At 43.6% G+C, this 18776-nt stretch overlaps 1 protein-coding gene across 3 annotated transcripts in view; it reads right to left on the bottom strand.

Annotated features, from left to right (window-relative positions):
- Positions 1–286: 286 nt before the first annotated feature.
- The window catches only part of CBX5 (chromobox 5), a 30347-nt gene continuing 11857 nt past the window's right edge, over positions 287–18776 (bottom strand). For all 3 annotated transcript variants that reach the window (XM_077297941.1, XM_077297938.1, XM_077297939.1), the window contains 4 exons: positions 13759–13921; positions 2980–3145; positions 1924–2021; positions 287–1605 (listed from right to left, as the gene is read on the bottom strand). In XM_077297941.1, the coding sequence (XP_077154056.1) occupies positions 1455–1605; positions 1924–2021; positions 2980–3145; positions 13759–13921 (578 nt within the window). In that variant the 3' untranslated portion in view covers positions 287–1454. The remainder of the gene's footprint in view (positions 1606–1923; positions 2022–2979; positions 3146–13758; positions 13922–18776) is intronic.

The following is an 18776-nucleotide window of genomic DNA, read 5'->3' as shown; positions in this document are numbered from 1 at the left end:
TTCAGAGACTGAATGCAGAGGCAGGGCACATGTACAACCTGCTGTGTGATTCACATACTCATGGGTGCCATCTTGCGCTACAGGCATAAGTGTCCGTACAGATGACGTATACATGGCTGGGACTCTAGCGTTATCGCCCTTTGGACTGTTTAGGCTGCAATAACCCCTTTTACTGCAGTTTATCCCATGATCAAACATGTATATTTTTTTTTTATAGCAAATATTATAGCCTAATGTTTGTAACTGCAGTCACCCAACATATATGTAGATTAAAAAAAACACATACTATAGAAAGTGATCTTTCTTTAAAAGAAACTTAATATTGCATTACAACCAGAAACACAACCACTTACATTTCCGACATTTCTTCTGCACAAAAAAAAGCCATCAAGCAGATGATAAAAGAAAACGTTTCTTTTACTGTACTATACACAAGTTCATTTTGTCACTGACATAACTTGAAATGTGTCATTTGTATTTTCCCCCTTTAAGAAAGTTTGTATCAAAACCCACAATGTGGTTTCAATGTAATACAGATGGAAAGAGTATATATATATATATATATATAAAACGCTACCAAGCTTCACTTCAGCATTGTACTTGGGACTGTATGGCATGATTTCTGTCTCACACGTGACGTTCTATTACTAGTTATGGCACATGGAATAAAACAACATATACAAAAGCCACACAGTCTCATAACACCCCCATACAAATGACTGACGGGGTCTTCTATAAAGTGCAGGTGGTGGGACCCACACACACAGTGTCTCTTACAAAGTGCTCGTTTGCTCATTGACACTTTGGATGTGAACATATAAATACTCCCGAGCTGATGCACTTGTCACTTGAGAAGTTCCTTGTTGTTTTTAGCAAATATCTTCAGATACAAAAACAAGTAATACGCAGAGAGACCCCAATCAAGGTAGATACAGATAAAATGTAAAAATAAAAAAAAAAATATTAAAACCATTACAACAGTCTGCTCCCTCAAAACACAAGTGTCCAAGAACGGGAGAAAGCAGCAACATTCTTGGTCACTGTTAGTAGAGGGAGGTCCCTTCACTATTTGTCCTGGGCAGTACTTACAAGACACTAACCAATTACTGACATAACCCCTTCCCCACCATGGTGGATCTTCCTCACAATAACTAACGGCGAAGAAAGTTTAGCAGCACTCGGCAAGTAATGTCTACAGTGCTTTCCTCAATCGGTGGTAAATATGCCATGGCTGCCTCGTCTTGTAAAGTATGGCAGTCAGATTTTGTGCAAATGCCACTTGGAGTGTTTCAGAGTAAAGGGGTTAAGTGTACATCAAAAAATAATCTATGAAAGGCAAGATTCCCTCTTGATAACACTTGGACCAGGGTGGATGAGAAGTGTGGGGAGAATGTGTGTATGCATTTATATGAGGGGAGGTATATTACACACACACAGACGCATTAATGGGCATTTTAACTTTTCACAGCTTCTTTTTCTTTGTTTTCCATGTCTTCTGGGTAAGCGTGCCAAGTCAATCTCTCTTCGTAAAATGCAATAACTATTTGTGGACACTTCACATTGGCTTCTTTTGCTAGTACGAGATCGGCTTCATCAGAATCTTTCCTGCAACACAAAACACGTAGAAGATTTGTAGTACAAGGCAGTCACTACTATGTGCTACTTATCAACCACAAGATGCACAAAACAAAATAAAATCAGTTTATCAGCCATCATTTGCCACCTGTGACACAGTCGTCAAGGACATTTCAATAAAGCCTCATGTAATTGTTAGCGGCACGTGCCCTACAGCCCGGTGCTCTGCCTCAGAAACACAGTATGAGCGTACACAATCTTTCCAATTGGTTGTGTACTTGGTGCACATGGATGAAATCATAGAGGAGTATTGCTTGGCTGGATAGGTCAGCCTACACTGATACTCACCATTTCATTAGGAACATGAGCTCACCACAGGAATCCGTCGCCCCGATTATCTTTTCGGGCTCCAGGCCCCTTTCAAATCCTCTTGCGATGTCGGTACTCTGGAGAAGATTATAGAGCAGAACAAGATGGAAGACAAGTGCACACAAGCATAGCGGTACACAGACGGTATGAATACACTGCACCTCCAGTAGAACCACACAACTATACTGTCTTCACTTCAATGAACGATTGATTGAACAACGATTGTCATGTTTACTTGGCCTGAGGATTTCTACTTCTTCTACCTGTTATATCACCGTGGCCCCATCTTTTGGCTTACTATTGTCCTTTCCCTGTATAATATATAATATATATATATTTTTTTTTTTTTTTTTTTTCTCTTTAAGGATAAAAAGCTGGACCCACAGTGATCAGTCACAAGGAAGCTGCAACGAAAAAAATAACTGGGTACTACAATATCTTACAGGGCACCTGTCACTAAGAGAATGGCTAAACAAGACTGCAATTATGCAATTGCGATGCAGCAGACCACATTGGCATGAAGCTGCTGCAGTTTTTAAACTTGTTGGCAATTATTTTTCAAGCATACAATCATGTCTGTTTTTTGACAAAATCACATGCTTATTTACTAATCAATTTAAAAACAGCAGCAACTGTATGCCATCAAAGTTTTCATCCACATTATTGCAGCACGGTCTGGCTTTACTTAATTCAGACTCTTATTACTTTCCATAAATTCCCTGTTGATCTGATCTACTCTAGCACTGGAGCTCGTGATCATGGTCTGCGACTCCCTCCTGCCACTGATTGACAACTTCCTCCCTACATTGTAGGGGGGGTTGTGGGAAGAGACCACAGCTCCTCATAAGGACACTTCTGGGCACACCGTGTAGAGGACTCCCCGGATCAGCTGGTATTGGAGCAAATAACCATGACCAGGAAGTAATCCGGTGCTGGAATCAGGTTTCTACAATATGCCTGAGAGCTTTAAGATATTGTCCAATAAGGGCAAATATCTTCGCATTTACACAATTATTGTTAACATTTGGACTTTACCTCTCTCCTCCTTTTTGCTCGAATCTCATCACTTCCAGCTTTTCTTTTGGTGGTTTCTGTCTTCGATTTGGGTTCAGCCTCTTTACCCTTCTTGTACTTTTTCATGAATTCAGAGATCAGCTCTGGGCAGTCCAGGTTTCTATCGGGCTCCCATGTGTTATGTTCTCTGGAGTTGGATAGAAGTGAATAACTTATCTTGTATGAAATTTGCAGTAAAGACTTTTCTTGACAACTACTTTATTCCCCACTCAATCTTTATTTTTAGAATCTTTATTTTTATATAGCGCTAACATATTCCGCAGCGCTTTACAGGTTGCACACATTATCATCGCTGTCCCCGATGGGGCTCACAATCTAAATTCCCTATCAATATGTCTTTGGAATGTGGTAGGAAACCGGAGTACCCGGAGGAAACCCACGCAAACATACAAACTCTTCGCAGATGTTGTCCTTGGTGGGGTTTGAATCCAGGACCCCAGCGCTGCAAGGCTGCTGCGCTAACCACTGCGCCATCGTGCTCAATCCCGCTATTCGATCAGAACAAAGGGGTTTTCTGGCTTTCAGTATCACCAAGATATACAACTTATTATATGTAACTTACTAACTAAAATGTGCACGTGTTATGCATTTACAAGGCTACATGCACACGTTGTGGATAGTCTTGCGGATTTTTCAGGACTGATTTTGGGAAATCCGCACTGTTTTACACCTGCAGATTCCTATTATGGAGCAGGTGTAAACCGCAGCGGAATCCGCACAAAGAACTGACATGCTGCGGAATAAACATCGCAGCGTTTCCGCGCGTTTTTTTCCACAGCATGTGCACAGCGGATTTTGTTTTCCATAGGTTTACATGGTACTGTAAACGCATGGAAAACTGCTTAGAATCTGCAGCGGCCAATCCGCTGCGGATCAGCAGCGTGTGCACATAGCCCAACTTTGCTTCCCATGTAACCCAAGTTATTGCTCACTCGTAGCCAAGGATTATTTATGTCCATACCGCCTCAGATGCCAAGCTGCAACAGTCCGCCTCCTAGTTATAGATTCACTGCGGTTATTATATATGGGAACAGTTGAAGCTGTATGAGATTAGTTTAAGGAAAATACAAGAACCCTTTCTATAGTAAGTGCACTTCTCTAAGGGTACCGTCACACAGTACCATTTTGATCGCTACGACGGTACGATTCGTGACGTTCTAGCGATATCGTTACGATATCGCAGTGTCTGACACGCAGCAGCGATCAGGGATCCTGCTGAGAATCGTACGTCGTAGCAGATCGTTTGGAACTTTCTTTCGTCGCTTGATCACCCGCTGACATCGCTGGATCGTTGTGTGTGACAGCGATCCAGCGATGTGTTCGCTTGTAACCAGGGTAAACATCGGGTAACTAAGCGCAGGGCCGCGCTTAGTAACCCGATGTTTACCCTGGTTACAAGCGTAAACGTAAAAAAAACAAACAGTACATACTTACATTCCGGTGTCAGTCCTCCGGCGTCTCAGCTTCTCTCTACTGTGTGAGCGCCAGCCGGCCGGAAAGCGAGCACAGCGGTGACGTCACCGCTCTGCTTTTCCGGCTATGGCGCTTACACAGTGGAGAGAAGCAGAACGCCGGGGACAGACACCGGAATGTAAGTATGTACTGTTTGTTTTTTTTACGTTAACGCTGGTAACCAGGGTAAACATCGGGTTACTAAGCGCGGCCCTGCACTTAGTTACCCGATGTTTACCCTGGTTACCCGGGGACTTCGGCATCGCTCCAGCGCCGTGATTGCAACGTGTGACCGCAGTCTACGACGCTGGAGCGATATTCATACGATCGCTGCGACGTCACGGATCGTGCCGTCGTAGCGATTAAAATGGTACTGTGTGACGGTACCCTTAGCCATGTACTTTGCTTAGTGTTGCAGCTTATCTCCATGTAAATGAATAGGGTTGAGCTGCAATGCTAGACGGGACCTATAGGCAAGAGTGGAACGGCTTTCGGAAAACAACTATATCCTTTTCTTCTACTTTGCAGCTTTATCATAAATGCACTAGACCCAAAATGGAAATGAGCAAATATGAGAAGCTGAGATTTCACAGCGATAAAGAGGAAAGATGTGTCAATATCTCACTAATAGCCAAGTCAGAAAAATACATTGAGTGCAATAGGTCTCCTTGCACCTAATGGTTGCCAGGAGTGTCCTTTTGGTATACGCTGGGCTGTGATGCATGGGGACTAATAAATCACTATACACAACATATGGTTTTCTGAGAGTCAATAGCCACACTGAAAAATACTCCAATGTAGCATAAAAAATGGAAAAAAGGCCTACATAAATAGCCACATTAATACTGTTCTATCAGTACAGTAAATCAAGCCCAAAGATGGCTTTCTACCCAAAGGTGATAAAATGCAGCCGATTGTCTGCAGACAGTGCAAGCACACACACTTAGGCTACTTTCACACTGGCATTTACTGCAATACGTCGCAATGCGTCGTTTTGCCGAAAAAACGCATCCTGCAAAAGTGCTTGCAGGATGCGTTTTTGCATTGACTTACATTAGCGACGCATTGCCACACGTCGCAAACGTCGTGTGACGGTTGCGCCGTGTTGTGGCGGACCGTCGGGACCAAAAAACGTTACGTGTAACGTTTTTTGCTCCCGACGGTCCGCTTTTTCCGACCGCGCATGCGCGGCCGGAACTCCGCCCCCACCTCCACGCACTTCCCCGCACCTCACAATGGGGCAGCGGATGCGCTGGAAAAATGCATCCGCTGCCCCCGTTGTGCGGCGGAGACAACGCTAGCGTCGGGGACCTCGGCCCGACGCACTGCGACGGACCGAGCCCGACGCTAGTGTGAAAGAAGCCTTAGAGGGAAGTGATTCAGACATTTCAACTAACGACACTTCTGATGATATTACTGATGATCAACACAATAATTATTAATACTCAGTCCTCCAGAAAAATGCATTGTTATCCCGGCTTGCTAGAGCAATATTTGCCTTCTAATAAACTACCATGGATAAAAGGCTCCGCACACATCAATGGTGTCTGACAGACCTATATAACTGTAGTCAGGTTTTCAGACCCCAACTTAGAGCAGAAACCTAAAAATGCACTTCAGAAGTATCTGGATGATAATAAAATAATGTAACATTCGCCTTTTATTTTTTTTTCAGTAGCCCCGCAGAATCCATCTGATTTATACTTCCTACCAGCAGAAAGGTGTCTCTGGATATACATAGGAGAAGTAGCTGAAAGTGTGTCGTGTCACACCGAAAAGACCCACACTACAGGGGTGTATGGGGCTTAATTTGCTTGTGATCGCTGCCCCAGTATGTAGTCTAAGATATTTTCTGCTTAGATTCTTCCAGCTACTACAAGCTGATAGGACCGAGCTTGTACAGACCGGTTATGGTGTAAAACCACAAAGGCAACCCAAGAGCCCCAACGCAGAGAAATGGAAGATTCTTCAATGAACGAGTCAGTGACAGACAAAACTGAAGGCAGAAAACTCACAACAAGCAGCAACTGGAGACAGCAACATTAGAGGCTCATCCAAGCACCTCGGAGAAGAAAACTGCACTGAGCAAATGTAGACGTCACCCGAATACTAAGGATTTCCATCCAAGTATTCAAAATCCTTCCTTTTATTAACTATGCTAATTTGACTTATTACTTTGTGAGCCTCTAAAACTGGAATAACGACTTTGAATTGGTAAATTCAGCATTTTTGATAGACCCCCTTGAAGTAAAAGTATGAAGTTTACATATTCCCAATGCACAGATGTGCAGAGGAGAAATAATGCCGTCATTACCCAAATGTCTCTGGACCCAAGTGGCAAAATATTATGTATAAATGAAACTTTGAAAATAGTTGTCTCTCTGAAACATCTGACTATTGTATGCTTGGTAGGAACTTGTCAGATTCACACTGTCCAAACCACAGGAATAATGAATATGTACAGGCTCCACTAAAGCAAATATGTGCGTTTCTCTCCGATACTCTGCGGTGTTCTAGAGAAAAATACTTTAAGTCTATGTGCACACGTAGGAAATGTGGTGCAGAATTTTCTGCACTAAATCTGCATCTGCAGATTTGATGCAGTTTCTGTGCAGTTTCTATGCAGTTTCTGCGCAGATTCTATGCAGTTTCTATGCAGATTCTATGCAGATTCTATGCAGTTTCTGCGCAGATTCTATGCAGTTTCTGTGCAGTTTCTATGCAGTTTCTGTGCAGTTTCTGTGCAGTTTCTGTGCAGTTTCTGTGCAGTTTCTGTGCAGTTTCTGTGCAGTTTCTGTGCAGTACAATGTAAATCAATGGGAAAAAAAAAAAGCTGTGCACATGGTGCAGAAAAATCTGCAGCAGAAACGCTGCAGAACTGCACAAAAGAAGCGACGTGCACTTCTTTGAAATCTGCAGCGTTTCTGCGCAGATTTTTCTGCACCATGTGCACAGCTTTTTTTTTTCCCCATTGATTTACATTGTACTGTAAATCACAGTGCAGTTCTGCAGCGTTTCTGCAGCAGAAAAATCTGCTGCAGTTCTGCACCAATTCTGCACTAAATCTGCATCGTGTGCACATACCCTTAGGCTATGTTCACACGATCCTTTCTTTGATCCTTTTTTTTTCAGGTCCTTTTTCCATGCAGGGTACAGTCCAATGTTACTCAATGGAAAACAAAAACCGCTGTGCCCACTATCCTTTTTTTCTCAGGCAAATCCGCGAGGATTTGCCTGCAGAAAAAAAGAAGTACCATGTCACTTCTTTCTGCGGATTCAGCTCCTGTTTTCAACAGGCACCAATAGGAAAGTGCTGTTGAAAACCCGCAGAGGAATCTGCAGAAGAAACTGCAGGAAAATCAGCAGTGCAGTTTTGCACTGCGGGTTTTCCAAATCAGGACCTGAAAAAAAAAGGATCAAAAAAAGGATCAAAAAAAGGATCGTGTGAACATGGCCTAAAGCAGTCGGGTAGACTGACAAGTCGCTTCTACAGGCCTGTGTGTGGAGAAGCCGGTGAGGACAGACCTCCATGCGTTTTTGATTGGCGGGGGTGCGCCACCCTGCTGATCAGCTGCTCCCAGTATCAGCTGGAACTGCTCCGCTGACTGTCTAGTGGTCGCAGCCTGGTACTGTACACCCACCGTCTGTTCATATCAATAGGGGGTGGATGTGCAGCTGCTGACCGCGACCACTACTCCATCAACAGAGCTGTGCTGCTTCTTAACTAAGCAGTTCTAGACGCCACCGACATCAGGAACAGCTGATCAGCTGGGGTGCCGGGTATTGCACCCCTACCAGACATTTATTACCTATCCTAAGGACAGACCACCAATATTAAAGTCAAGAACAACCCCAATATCCCCTTTCTCACATCAGACGCAATAATCCGTCCATGTGCCCTGGGCCTATTTGACCATGGACGGCACTTTAATGCAGCATTTCGGGAGCAGGCAGAGGGCTGACAGCCCCTTTGCTTTTGGATCGGAGACCCTACAGCATGACGCGGGGTCCTGATCGTTGCCACTGTGACCGGGTCACCACAGCTAGGAAACGTACTGATCATGCGCAGTGCATTATCAGCAAGTCTGTCAGTGCAGAGCTGACAGTTTCTGCAGAATGGAGCTGCTGGTTCATCTCCATTCGGCAGAAGCGATCAGCCTAGAAAAAGTGATTGTCCCATAGTGGGACAAAAAAAAAAAATCTAAAATAAAAATGAAATCATCAAAAGATATTGCATCTCAAAATAAATATTTGAATGCAAAAAAAAAACAAACATACAATAGAAGTACCGTATATACTCGAGTATAAGCCGAGATTTGCAGCCCAAATTTCTGGGCTGAAAGTGCCCCTCTCGGCTTATACTCGAGTCACGGTCGGCGGGTGAGGGGGAGAGAGCGTGTCGCATACTCACCTAGTCCCGGCGCTCCTCCTGCCCGTCACACTGTCTTCGGTGCCGCAGCTCTTCCCCTGTTCAGCGGTCACGTGGGACCGCTCATTAGAGAAATGATTATGGACTCCACTCCCACAGGGGCGGAGCCGCAAATTCATTTCTCTAATCAGCGGTGCCGGTGACCGCTGAACAGGGGAAGAGCTGCGGCACCGAAGACAGTGTGACAGGCAGGGGGAGCGCCAGGATCGCCGGGACTAGGTGAGTATTTTATATTCACCTGTCCAACGTTCCACCCGCCGGGCACCGCTCAGTCTTCCCGTCCTCTGGCTCTGACTGTTCAGGTCAGAGGGCGCGATGACGCATATAGTGTGCGCACCGCCCTCTGCCTGATCAGTCAGTGCGGAGAGACGCCGAGACGGGACACTGAGGAGCTGCAAGCAAGAGAGGTGAGTATGTGTTTTTTTTTGTTTTTTTTATTGCAGCAGCAGCGTTATATATGGCACAGATTTATGTGGAGCATCTATGGGGCAACGGTGCAGAGCATTATATATGGCACAGATTTATATGGCACATCTATGGGGCAACAATGAACAGTGCAGAGCATATATGGCACAGCTTAATAAGGAGCATCTATGGGGCAATAATGAACAGTGCAGAGCATTATATATGGGGCACAGCTTTATAAGGAGCATCTATGGGGCAATAATGAACAGTGCAGAGCATTATATATGGGGCACAGCTTTATAAGGAGCATCTATGGGGCAATAATGAACAGTGCAGAGCATATATGGCACTGCTTTCTATGGAGCATCTATGGGGCCATAATGAATGGTGCAGAGCATTATATAGGGCACAGCTTTATAAGGAGCATCTATGGGGCCATAATGAACGCTGCAGAGCATTCTATATGGCACAGCTATATATGGAGCATCTATGGGGCAATAATCAACGGTATGGAGCATTATATATGGCACAGCTTTATATGGAACCTCCTTTGGGGCAATAATGAACGGTATGGAGCATCTATTTTTATTTTTGAAATTCACCGGTAGCTGCTGCATTTTCCACCCTAGGCTTATACTCGAGTCAATAAGTTTTCCCAGTTTTTTGTGGCAAAATTAGGGGGGTCGGCTTATACTCGAGTATATACGGCGGTACATGTATTTGGTACCACAGAGTCTGCAACGACCCGACCTATAAAACTGTCCCACTAGTTAACCCCTTTAGTGAACACCATAAAAAAACTAAAAAGCAATGCTTTATCATCATACCGTCGAACAAAGAGTGGAATAAAATGCGATCAAAAAGACGGCTAAAATAAACATCGTACCGCTGAAAACGTCATTTTGTCCCGCAAAATAACAAGCCGCCATACAGCTCCTTCAGCGGGAAAGAAAAAAAAATGTTATCACTCTCAGAATAAAGAAATGAAAAAAATTTTTTTTTCTATAAAATAGTTTTTATTGTATAAAAGAGCCAAAACATAAAAAAAATAATCCGTGTAAATCTCTGAAATACATGATTCAGACAGAACCTCTGGCAGAAGACTCCATATAATAAGGCAGGTGGAGACACTGTGGACGCCGTGTGACCTGTGATCCGGAGGTATCAGTGTTTTTAAGTGTGCATAAAAGTGCCATTGGCCACAGTTTTGTGCACTTTTGAAAAGAAGGATACAGTTGAACAGAGGCCAGATGGAGTCCAGAGTAACTCTGCTGCCTCATTATAGTGAATGGATTGGGGGTTTCACCTGATTCACGTCACTCGGGAGATTTAGATACAAACCCTAAAGTAAGTGGTCAGCGTAGTGTGCAGAATAAATGTGATCCCAAACGTTATGTAAAATTATCCCAATAAAAAAAAGCTGCAACTCAATCCACAAAAAGCAAGTCCCCACTCAGATCCATCATCTGTTAACGGAAATATAGGGGGCTTCCACATTACTGGTAGCACAAAGGCTCAGGAAAAGCGAAATGGCTCCTCAGGCCTCTTTCACACTTCCATCGGTACGGGTCCATCGCAATGCGTCGGGCCGACGTACCGATGGACGTTGGAAAGTTTTGCACGACGTGGGCAGCGGATGCAGATTTTTGACGCATCCGCTGCCCATTCTGCAGTCTGGGAGGGGGCGGGGTTTTGGCCGCGCATGCTCAGTCGAAAATGGCGGACGCGACGAACAAAAAAACGTTACATTGAATTTTTTTTGAGACAGTGCGCCAAAACACGACGGATCCATCGCACGACGGACGCGACGTGTGGCCATCCGTCGCTAATACAAGTCTACGGACAAAAAACGCATCCTGCGAGCACATTTGCAGGATCCGTTTTTTGCCCAAAACGACGGATGCCAAACGTCGGAAGAGGCCTCACCCGCCAAAAGAAATTCAGCAAATTACCCGCTCCCAAATCCAAATGCCCTCCTCCCTTCTGAGCCCCACAGTGTAACTAAACCACATATTGCGCCCAAGTTTGGCATTTCTGTAGCAATGAGAGCCCGCCTAACTTACGGGTGCATGCCTCCAGATGCACGGGCTGGGCATAACGTACTGGTGAATGCAACGTACTGGTCACTACAACGGTAGTGTGCAATTTTCACTCGGCCACATTCATTGCTGCTTGTTTCTGGAAAACACCCATGGAGTCAAAATTTGTCACTACATCTGGAGATAAATTCTCCCTCAATACCCAAGGGGTATTAGTTTCCCAAATGGGGTCACTTGAGGGGGGATTCTGCTCTTCTAGCAATTAGTGGCTCTCTATATGGAGTACGCAAACTGTTCTAGGAAAATGTGTGCTCTAGGAGGCAAATAGCGCTCCGTTCCTCCCGAGTCTCTCCGTATGGCCAGGCAGTACTGTACATCCACATGTGGGGTATTGCCACATTCAGTAGAAATTGTGGGACAAATTTTGGTGCCATTTTAACCCACTTCTTGTGTGAAAACTTAAAATCTGGGGCTAAAACTAAATTTTGGTGGTAAAAATGAAGTTTTCTTCACTGCCCAATGGTATAAAATTCTGTGACGCACATGGTGTCAATATGATCACTGTACCCCTAGATGAATTTATTGAGAGGTGCAGTTTCTAAAATGGGGTCACTTATGGGGAGCTCTGCTCTTTTGGCACCACAGGGACTCTCCCAGTGGGTCATGGCACCTGTAAACCATAACCATAAAATCTGGCGCTCGTTTCCTTCTGAGCTTTGCACTGTGCCTGAAAAATATTTCCGAATTACATGTATGGTATTGGCGCACTCTGGAAAAAATGGAGCTCAGTTTGTTGTAAAATATAAAAAACAAAAAAAACTATTAGCCCTTAGAAAAATTAAAAACTTGGGGCTAAAACATTTTAGTGGTAAAAATGCAGTTTATAAAATTCTGTGAGGCACATGGTGTCAATATGATCACTGCACCCCTAGATTAATTAATTGGGTTGGGGAGTGTAGTTTGTAAAATGAGCTCACACATAGGGGGTTTCTGTTGTTCTGGCACCTCAGGGGCTATGCCAATTTGACATTGCACCCTCAAAACATTCCAACAAAATCTTAACTCCAACATGGCACCTCTTCCCTTCTGCGTTTTGCACTGTGCATCAAAAGTAGTATTCCCCCACATATGGGGTATCGGCGTACTCAGGAGAAATTGCACAACAAATTGTATGGTGCAATTTCTCCTATTACCCTTATGAAAATGCAATATTTGTGCTAAAAACATCTCTGTGGGGAAAATTTGTTTTTTTTTTTTGTATTTTTACGGCTCAACCTTATAAACTTCTGTGAAGCACCTGAGGGTTCAATGTGCTCACCACACATCTAGATCAGTTCCCTGAGGTGTCTAGTTTCCAAAATGGAGTATCTTGTGGGGGATTTTCACTGTAAGCACATTAAAGGGTCTCCAAACGGGACATGACATACGCCAATTGTTCCAGCAAATTTTGCATTCAAAAAGTCAAATGGCGCTCCTTCCCTTCCAAGCGCTGCCGTGCACCCAAACAGTGGTTTTCTCCCTCATATGGGGTATCGGCATGCTCAGGAGAAACAAACAAATTTTGGGGTCCATTTTTTCCTGATACCCTTCCAAAAATAAAAAAAAATTGGATCTGAATTCATTTTTTTTTGTGTGAAAAAGTTAAATGTTAATTTTTTTTCAAAAAATTCCTGTGAAGCACCTGTATGGGTTAATAAACATCTTGAATGTGATTTTGAATGGTGTCACTTTTGGGCATTTTCTATCATATAGACCCATCAAAGTGACTTCAAATGTGATGAGGTCACTAAAAAAATGGTTTTGTAAATGTTGTTGGAAAAATGAAAAGTCGTTTGTCAACTTTTAACCCTTAAAACTTCCTAGAAAAAAAAAAATTTGGTTCCAAAATTGTGCTGATGTAAAGTAGACATGTGGGAAAAGTTATTTATTATTTATTTTGTGTGACATATCTGTGATTTAAGGGCATGAAAAGTCAAATTTTGAAAATTGCAAAATTTTCCACATTTTTGCCAAATTTCGTTTTTTTTCGCAAATAAACGCAAGTCATACCAAAGACATTTTACCACTTCCATGAAGTACAATATGTCACGAGAAAATGTCAGAATCACCAGGATCCGTTGAAACGTTCCAGAGTTATAACCTCAAAGTGACAGTGGTCAGAATTGTAAAAATTGGCCCGGTCATTAACATGCACACCACCCTCGGGGGTAAAGGGGTTAAGAGTGGAACATTCATATTTGCCATAACGGAGCCTGCCTGATTCATGTGACCTGGAGGGCTGGATAGAGTACTGATGTGTATGGGAGAATTGGCCAACACAGCTGCCGGCAGAACGATCGGCAAACCATTGTTTGCCTACAGCGATCTTCGGTGTGTGGGGAGCTCAAATGTGGATTTGCTGATGCAATCACTTACTCCGAGAATCCTTTCCATTTGAGGAGAAATTCTACTTGTCCTTTAACTACTCTTCGATCAAGAACTTTCTCCACCACATATTCTTCTTCTTCAGAGGAAGAGGAGGCATCCGATGCCGTTTTATTATTCTTCTCCATGTTGTTACTGCTATTCACTTTCTCCTCTAAACAATTGAAATAAAAAGAGAATACAGGTTATTTTAACCATACAATAACAATGGTAAAAAGCTAAGGTAAGGGACAGAAAAACATTAGAAGCCAATTCTTACAGTTACTGATGACAGAACTCCAAAGTATGGGATGTATTTTGGATTTAAAGTATAGGATGTGTTTTCCTCCCGCATGAATGCAGTATATTGTGCAGGTATGAGACCCATGCTTCCTGTGCACTGCTCCAGGAGTACCATGGCCTCTTTATTCCTGCAATCTGATCCCTGCCATGATCCGTGATCTGTGACCTGGTCTGGACTTTCATTGATGGGATACAGATCGGTCATTCAGCATGATACAATCAACTACAAAACCAGGCAAGGACTAAAATAATCCAGTGCGACAGGTCAACCTCTGGTCAGATATCCATCATAAGCTGGCATCTGACATGCTTTTTCATGATTATTGGCAGAAAATGGTCATCCAAAGTCACTAGTGTGTGGTAAGCCCAAGAAAGAAGCTTTTTGTCCAATAACTGGCTCATATTGCAGAGTGCAAACTAGCACACACCTGTAGTACGTGGTAACATAGTAGGACTGGGTCCATAATGGGATTAGGTCCTCCTGCTTTGTCTTAATTGTATGCATTATACATAAATACTGGCACTACATGGAGGATAATAATAATAATTTTATTTATATAGCGCCAACATATTCCACAGGATATTAATTATCGACTGAAGCTCGTTAGACACATCGTAGCCTTGATGTAAAATACTGATGTTAGAATTTCTCAAGTTCCATACACAATATATCCATTCTGCACTAAGCCATTAATGTGTGTTCCTTACTCCTCATCTGTCCAGCTAGGACTTAAAAGGGTTAAGCCGGATGTTTCCCCTCCCCCACCATCTGGCTGAGCAGCAGCACAGAAGAGCTGCAGAAGAGACTGAGCCTCCCTTCCCCCACAGCCTGGTGGTGGAGGAGGGAGGGGAGAGATGGCAGATACAGTCTATGAGGAGAGAGCTGCAGTGTGGTTACTAATTCATACAGGGCTATTGCCCTCCAGAAATAAAAATAATAGGTTATATAATATCTGCATTCACCCGGACTCAGGGATCCTCTAACACTTAGTACACAGCGTGTCTACCAGGTCAGCCGCTGACGGGCAGATATCTAATAACATTGGGCAATACAGGGAGCCATCTCCATAAGGCTGGACACAGAGGGAATACTGGGAGATGCTGCAGTGTTAGCACGGGGCTCATTCACATGGATCGGACATTGCCTGTCTTACTGCAGCCATGTAGGTTTTATTTTGAAATGCTGCAGTGTTTGAGACAAAACTTACTTTGGAAAGCCAGCCTGAGACCGTGCTTCTTGTCAGAGGCAGATCCCAAGCGGCTTCCCCCCTCCCCATGACTGACAGGTCTGTCCTTATGTAAGTATACTGTCCATCAAGGGGATGGGGATAGGAATGAAGCCACCTGTGGTTCAGACAGCATGAATTTCCACACAGACTACATTTAAAGGGACTGTCTGCACAGAAAGACTGTTGAAACTAAGTACAGCGGCTAGGTGCACCCATGGCGTGGCCAAACATTTAGGTGCACATTCCCACCTGCTTATTTTCCATCCATCTCCGCCTTTTACTAGCTCTATGAAGCCAGAGCTGTCAAAGGGAGGCGAGAAGATTCATTTAAATGTTTGGCCACGCCATGATGCACCGAGCGCCAGTACATGGTTTCTACAGCCATTCTGTGCTGAAACACTACCAAAGAATGCCTGTCCTGCTGCTCCATGGTGGAGCCAGTCATTTACATACACCTTCCCATCTGCTTGTTTTCCTTCTATCTCCAGCCCCCTTCTTAGATTGTCAGCTCAGGCTTCCTAGAGCCAGAGAAGGGAGGAGATAGAAAACAAGCAGGTGGGAAGGTGTACAAAAATGATTGGCCGCCATGATGCACCAGACACCTGTACTTCGTTTTAATCGTCATTCAATGCCGACAGAGTCCCTTTAACCCCATGTTCAGATGAGCACATTTTTGGTCAGTGTGTTGTCCATATGCTCCACTGACAGCACTCTAATCCTGTAATAGCCAGGGTGCCTTTGCACACCAGCAATTTCATACAGACTGATGGGCTATGTGAAAAAAAAAATAAAAAAATAAAAAAAAAAAATTGCAGATTGCACTAGTCTGGCCTGATAGACATTCAGTCATCGCATTGCTTAAAATAAAACCAAAACAACTATTAAGCAGCTTTGATGTCCACTCCATTAGATTGTAATGGCATTACTCCAGCAGGTTGTTGTACCCATTTTAATGCCATTAGGAAAAAGTTGTAGCGTGAAAATGATCTAGACATCCATTATCACGACTAGCTCCTTGATTGCTTTTGCAGCCACTAGTCATTATTGTGATAAAGGATGTTAGACTTAGGTGTAAATGTAGCCATTTATCCCCAACATTAAGTGACTGTCCAACTGGACACTTGGGGCCCCCGAGTTAAGCTTTTACACCAAAATTCTAGTGTAGAAAGAGGCAAAAATTTAGCGCAACGTGAGGCTGCGTTAAAATTTAGCAACTTTTGGTGCTCTCACCCATTTTATAAACGCTCAGGTGGGACTGGGGCATAGCAACCTCTACCTGTCAAATTCATGATACGTGGCAACGTTCCTTACGCCACAAATCTTAATCCAGTTCTCGAGTGGCATTGAGGAAATGAAAATCACTTGTCCGACGCTCCCGATTCATTAGGGGTGTGCACTACATTTCTATAAATCCCTTTGCTTTTGTATGCAGCAAAAATACGCAGCATCCAAAACTCATTGTGGGCACACAGCTTTAATGAAACAGAAGCTCTGACTCCAGCATGCCTCCTCATCAAGACCAGAGTGAAAAATGTTTGTTTTGATTAACCCCTTAACGACCAGAGGTATTTTTGGCTTTGCCTTTTCATTTTTTGCTCCCCTTCTTCCCAGAGCCATAACTTTTTTATTTTTCCGTCAATATGGCCATGTGAGGGCTTGTTTTTCACGGAACGAGCTGTGCTTTTGAACGACACCATTGGTTTTACCATGTTGTGTACTCGAAAAATGGGAAAAAAATTCCAAGTGTGTTGAAATTGCAAAAAAAGTGCAGTCCCACAGTTGTTTTTTTTTCACCATGTTCACTAACCGTTTTTCTCACGGTGCTAGCGGGGATGTCACCGAGGTCATGGCAGTTCAGCCCGGCTGGGAACGGAGCCTCAGTGACCGGAGATAACCTCGATGACGTCACTGTCAGTCACTGAGGCTCCGTTCCCAGCCGGGCTGAACTGCCATGACCTCGGTGACATCCCCGCTAGCACCGTGAGAAAAAAGGCAATTCAGTCACCAGTGGATCTCAGCCTGGACGGTCACATTTTGGCACCGTCCAGGTTGAAAACGTTTTTTCCCCCAGACATGGATTACGGCGTGGGACAGAACAACTGACAGGTGAGGGATATTATTGTTTTTTTATTTTCTTTATTACTTATTTACAGCGCAGGGGCGGCTGATGAATACTCCCATCCGCCACTCCTGCTCTCGCTGTTACTTGAGGCAGCAGGTTTCGGATGATGGCAGCAGTTGTCCCATCAGCGGACACCAGTGACCGGAGGTAAACTTTATACCTCCGATCACAGCTGAGCGCTCACGCTGTCTTTTGACAACATGGGAACCGCGGCTCTCTGACCAGTTTCACCACTGATCAGAAGCAGTGTTTGCAGCTCTGTCATGCACAAACACTGGATGTTCGAGGAACCCATTTAAGTGAATGGGGTCCGGGTACTGTTCTTGTACTTGAACCCAAACTTTTTGTAACTATTCGGCCGAACTCGCCACACTCGAACATCCAGGTGTCCACCCATCTCGACTTAAGATGGCAGTGTTTATACAACCCCTGGCAAAAATTATGGAATCACCAGCCTTGGAGGATGTTCATTCTGTTTAAATTTGTAGAAAAAAAGCAGATCACAGACATGGCACAAAACTAAAGTAATTTCAAATGGCAACTTTCTGGCTTTAAGAAACACTAAAAGAAATCAAGAACAAAAAAATGTGTTGGTCAGTAATGGTTACTTTTTTTAACCAAGCATAGGGAAAAAATTATGGAATCACTCAATTCTGAGGAAAAAATTATGGAATCACTCAATTCTGAGGAAAAAATTATGGAATCACCTTGTAAATTTTCATACCCAAAAATAACACCTGCAACAAATTAGTTCTGCTCGTTAGTCTGCATCTAAAAAGGAGTGATCACATCTTGGAGAGCTGTTGCACCAAGTGGACTGACATGAATCATGGCTCCAACACGAGATGTCAATTGAAACAAAGGAGAGGATTATCAAATTCTTACAAGAGGGTAAATCATCACGCAATGTTGCAAAAGATGTTGGTTGTTCACAGTCAGCTGTGTCTAAAATCTGGACCAAATACAAACAACATGGGAAGGTTGTTAAAGGCAAACATACTGGTAGACCAAGGAAGACATCAAAGTGTCAAGACCGGAAACTTAAAGCAATATGTCTCCAAAACAGGAAATGCACAACAAAACAAATGAGGAACGGATGGGTGGAAACTGGAGTCAACGTCTGTGACCGAACTGTAAGAAACCGCCTAAAGGAAATGGGATTTACATACAGAAAAGCTAAATGAAAGCCATCATTAACACCTAAACAGAAAAAAACAAGGTTACAGTGGGCTAAGGAAAAGCAATCGTGGACTGTGGATGACTGGATGAAAGTCATATTCTGTGATGAATCGTGAATCTGCATTGGGCAAGGTGATGATGCTGGAACTTTTGTTTGGTGCCGTTCCAATGAGATTTATAAAGATGACTGCCTGAAG

Source organism: Ranitomeya variabilis, chromosome 3 (assembly GCF_051348905.1).
Source record: "Ranitomeya variabilis isolate aRanVar5 chromosome 3, aRanVar5.hap1, whole genome shotgun sequence".
Classification (NCBI taxonomy): Eukaryota; Metazoa; Chordata; class Amphibia; order Anura; family Dendrobatidae; genus Ranitomeya; species Ranitomeya variabilis.
Note: the sequence above shows the minus strand (reverse complement) of the source record. Positions and strands in the feature narration are given on the sequence as shown.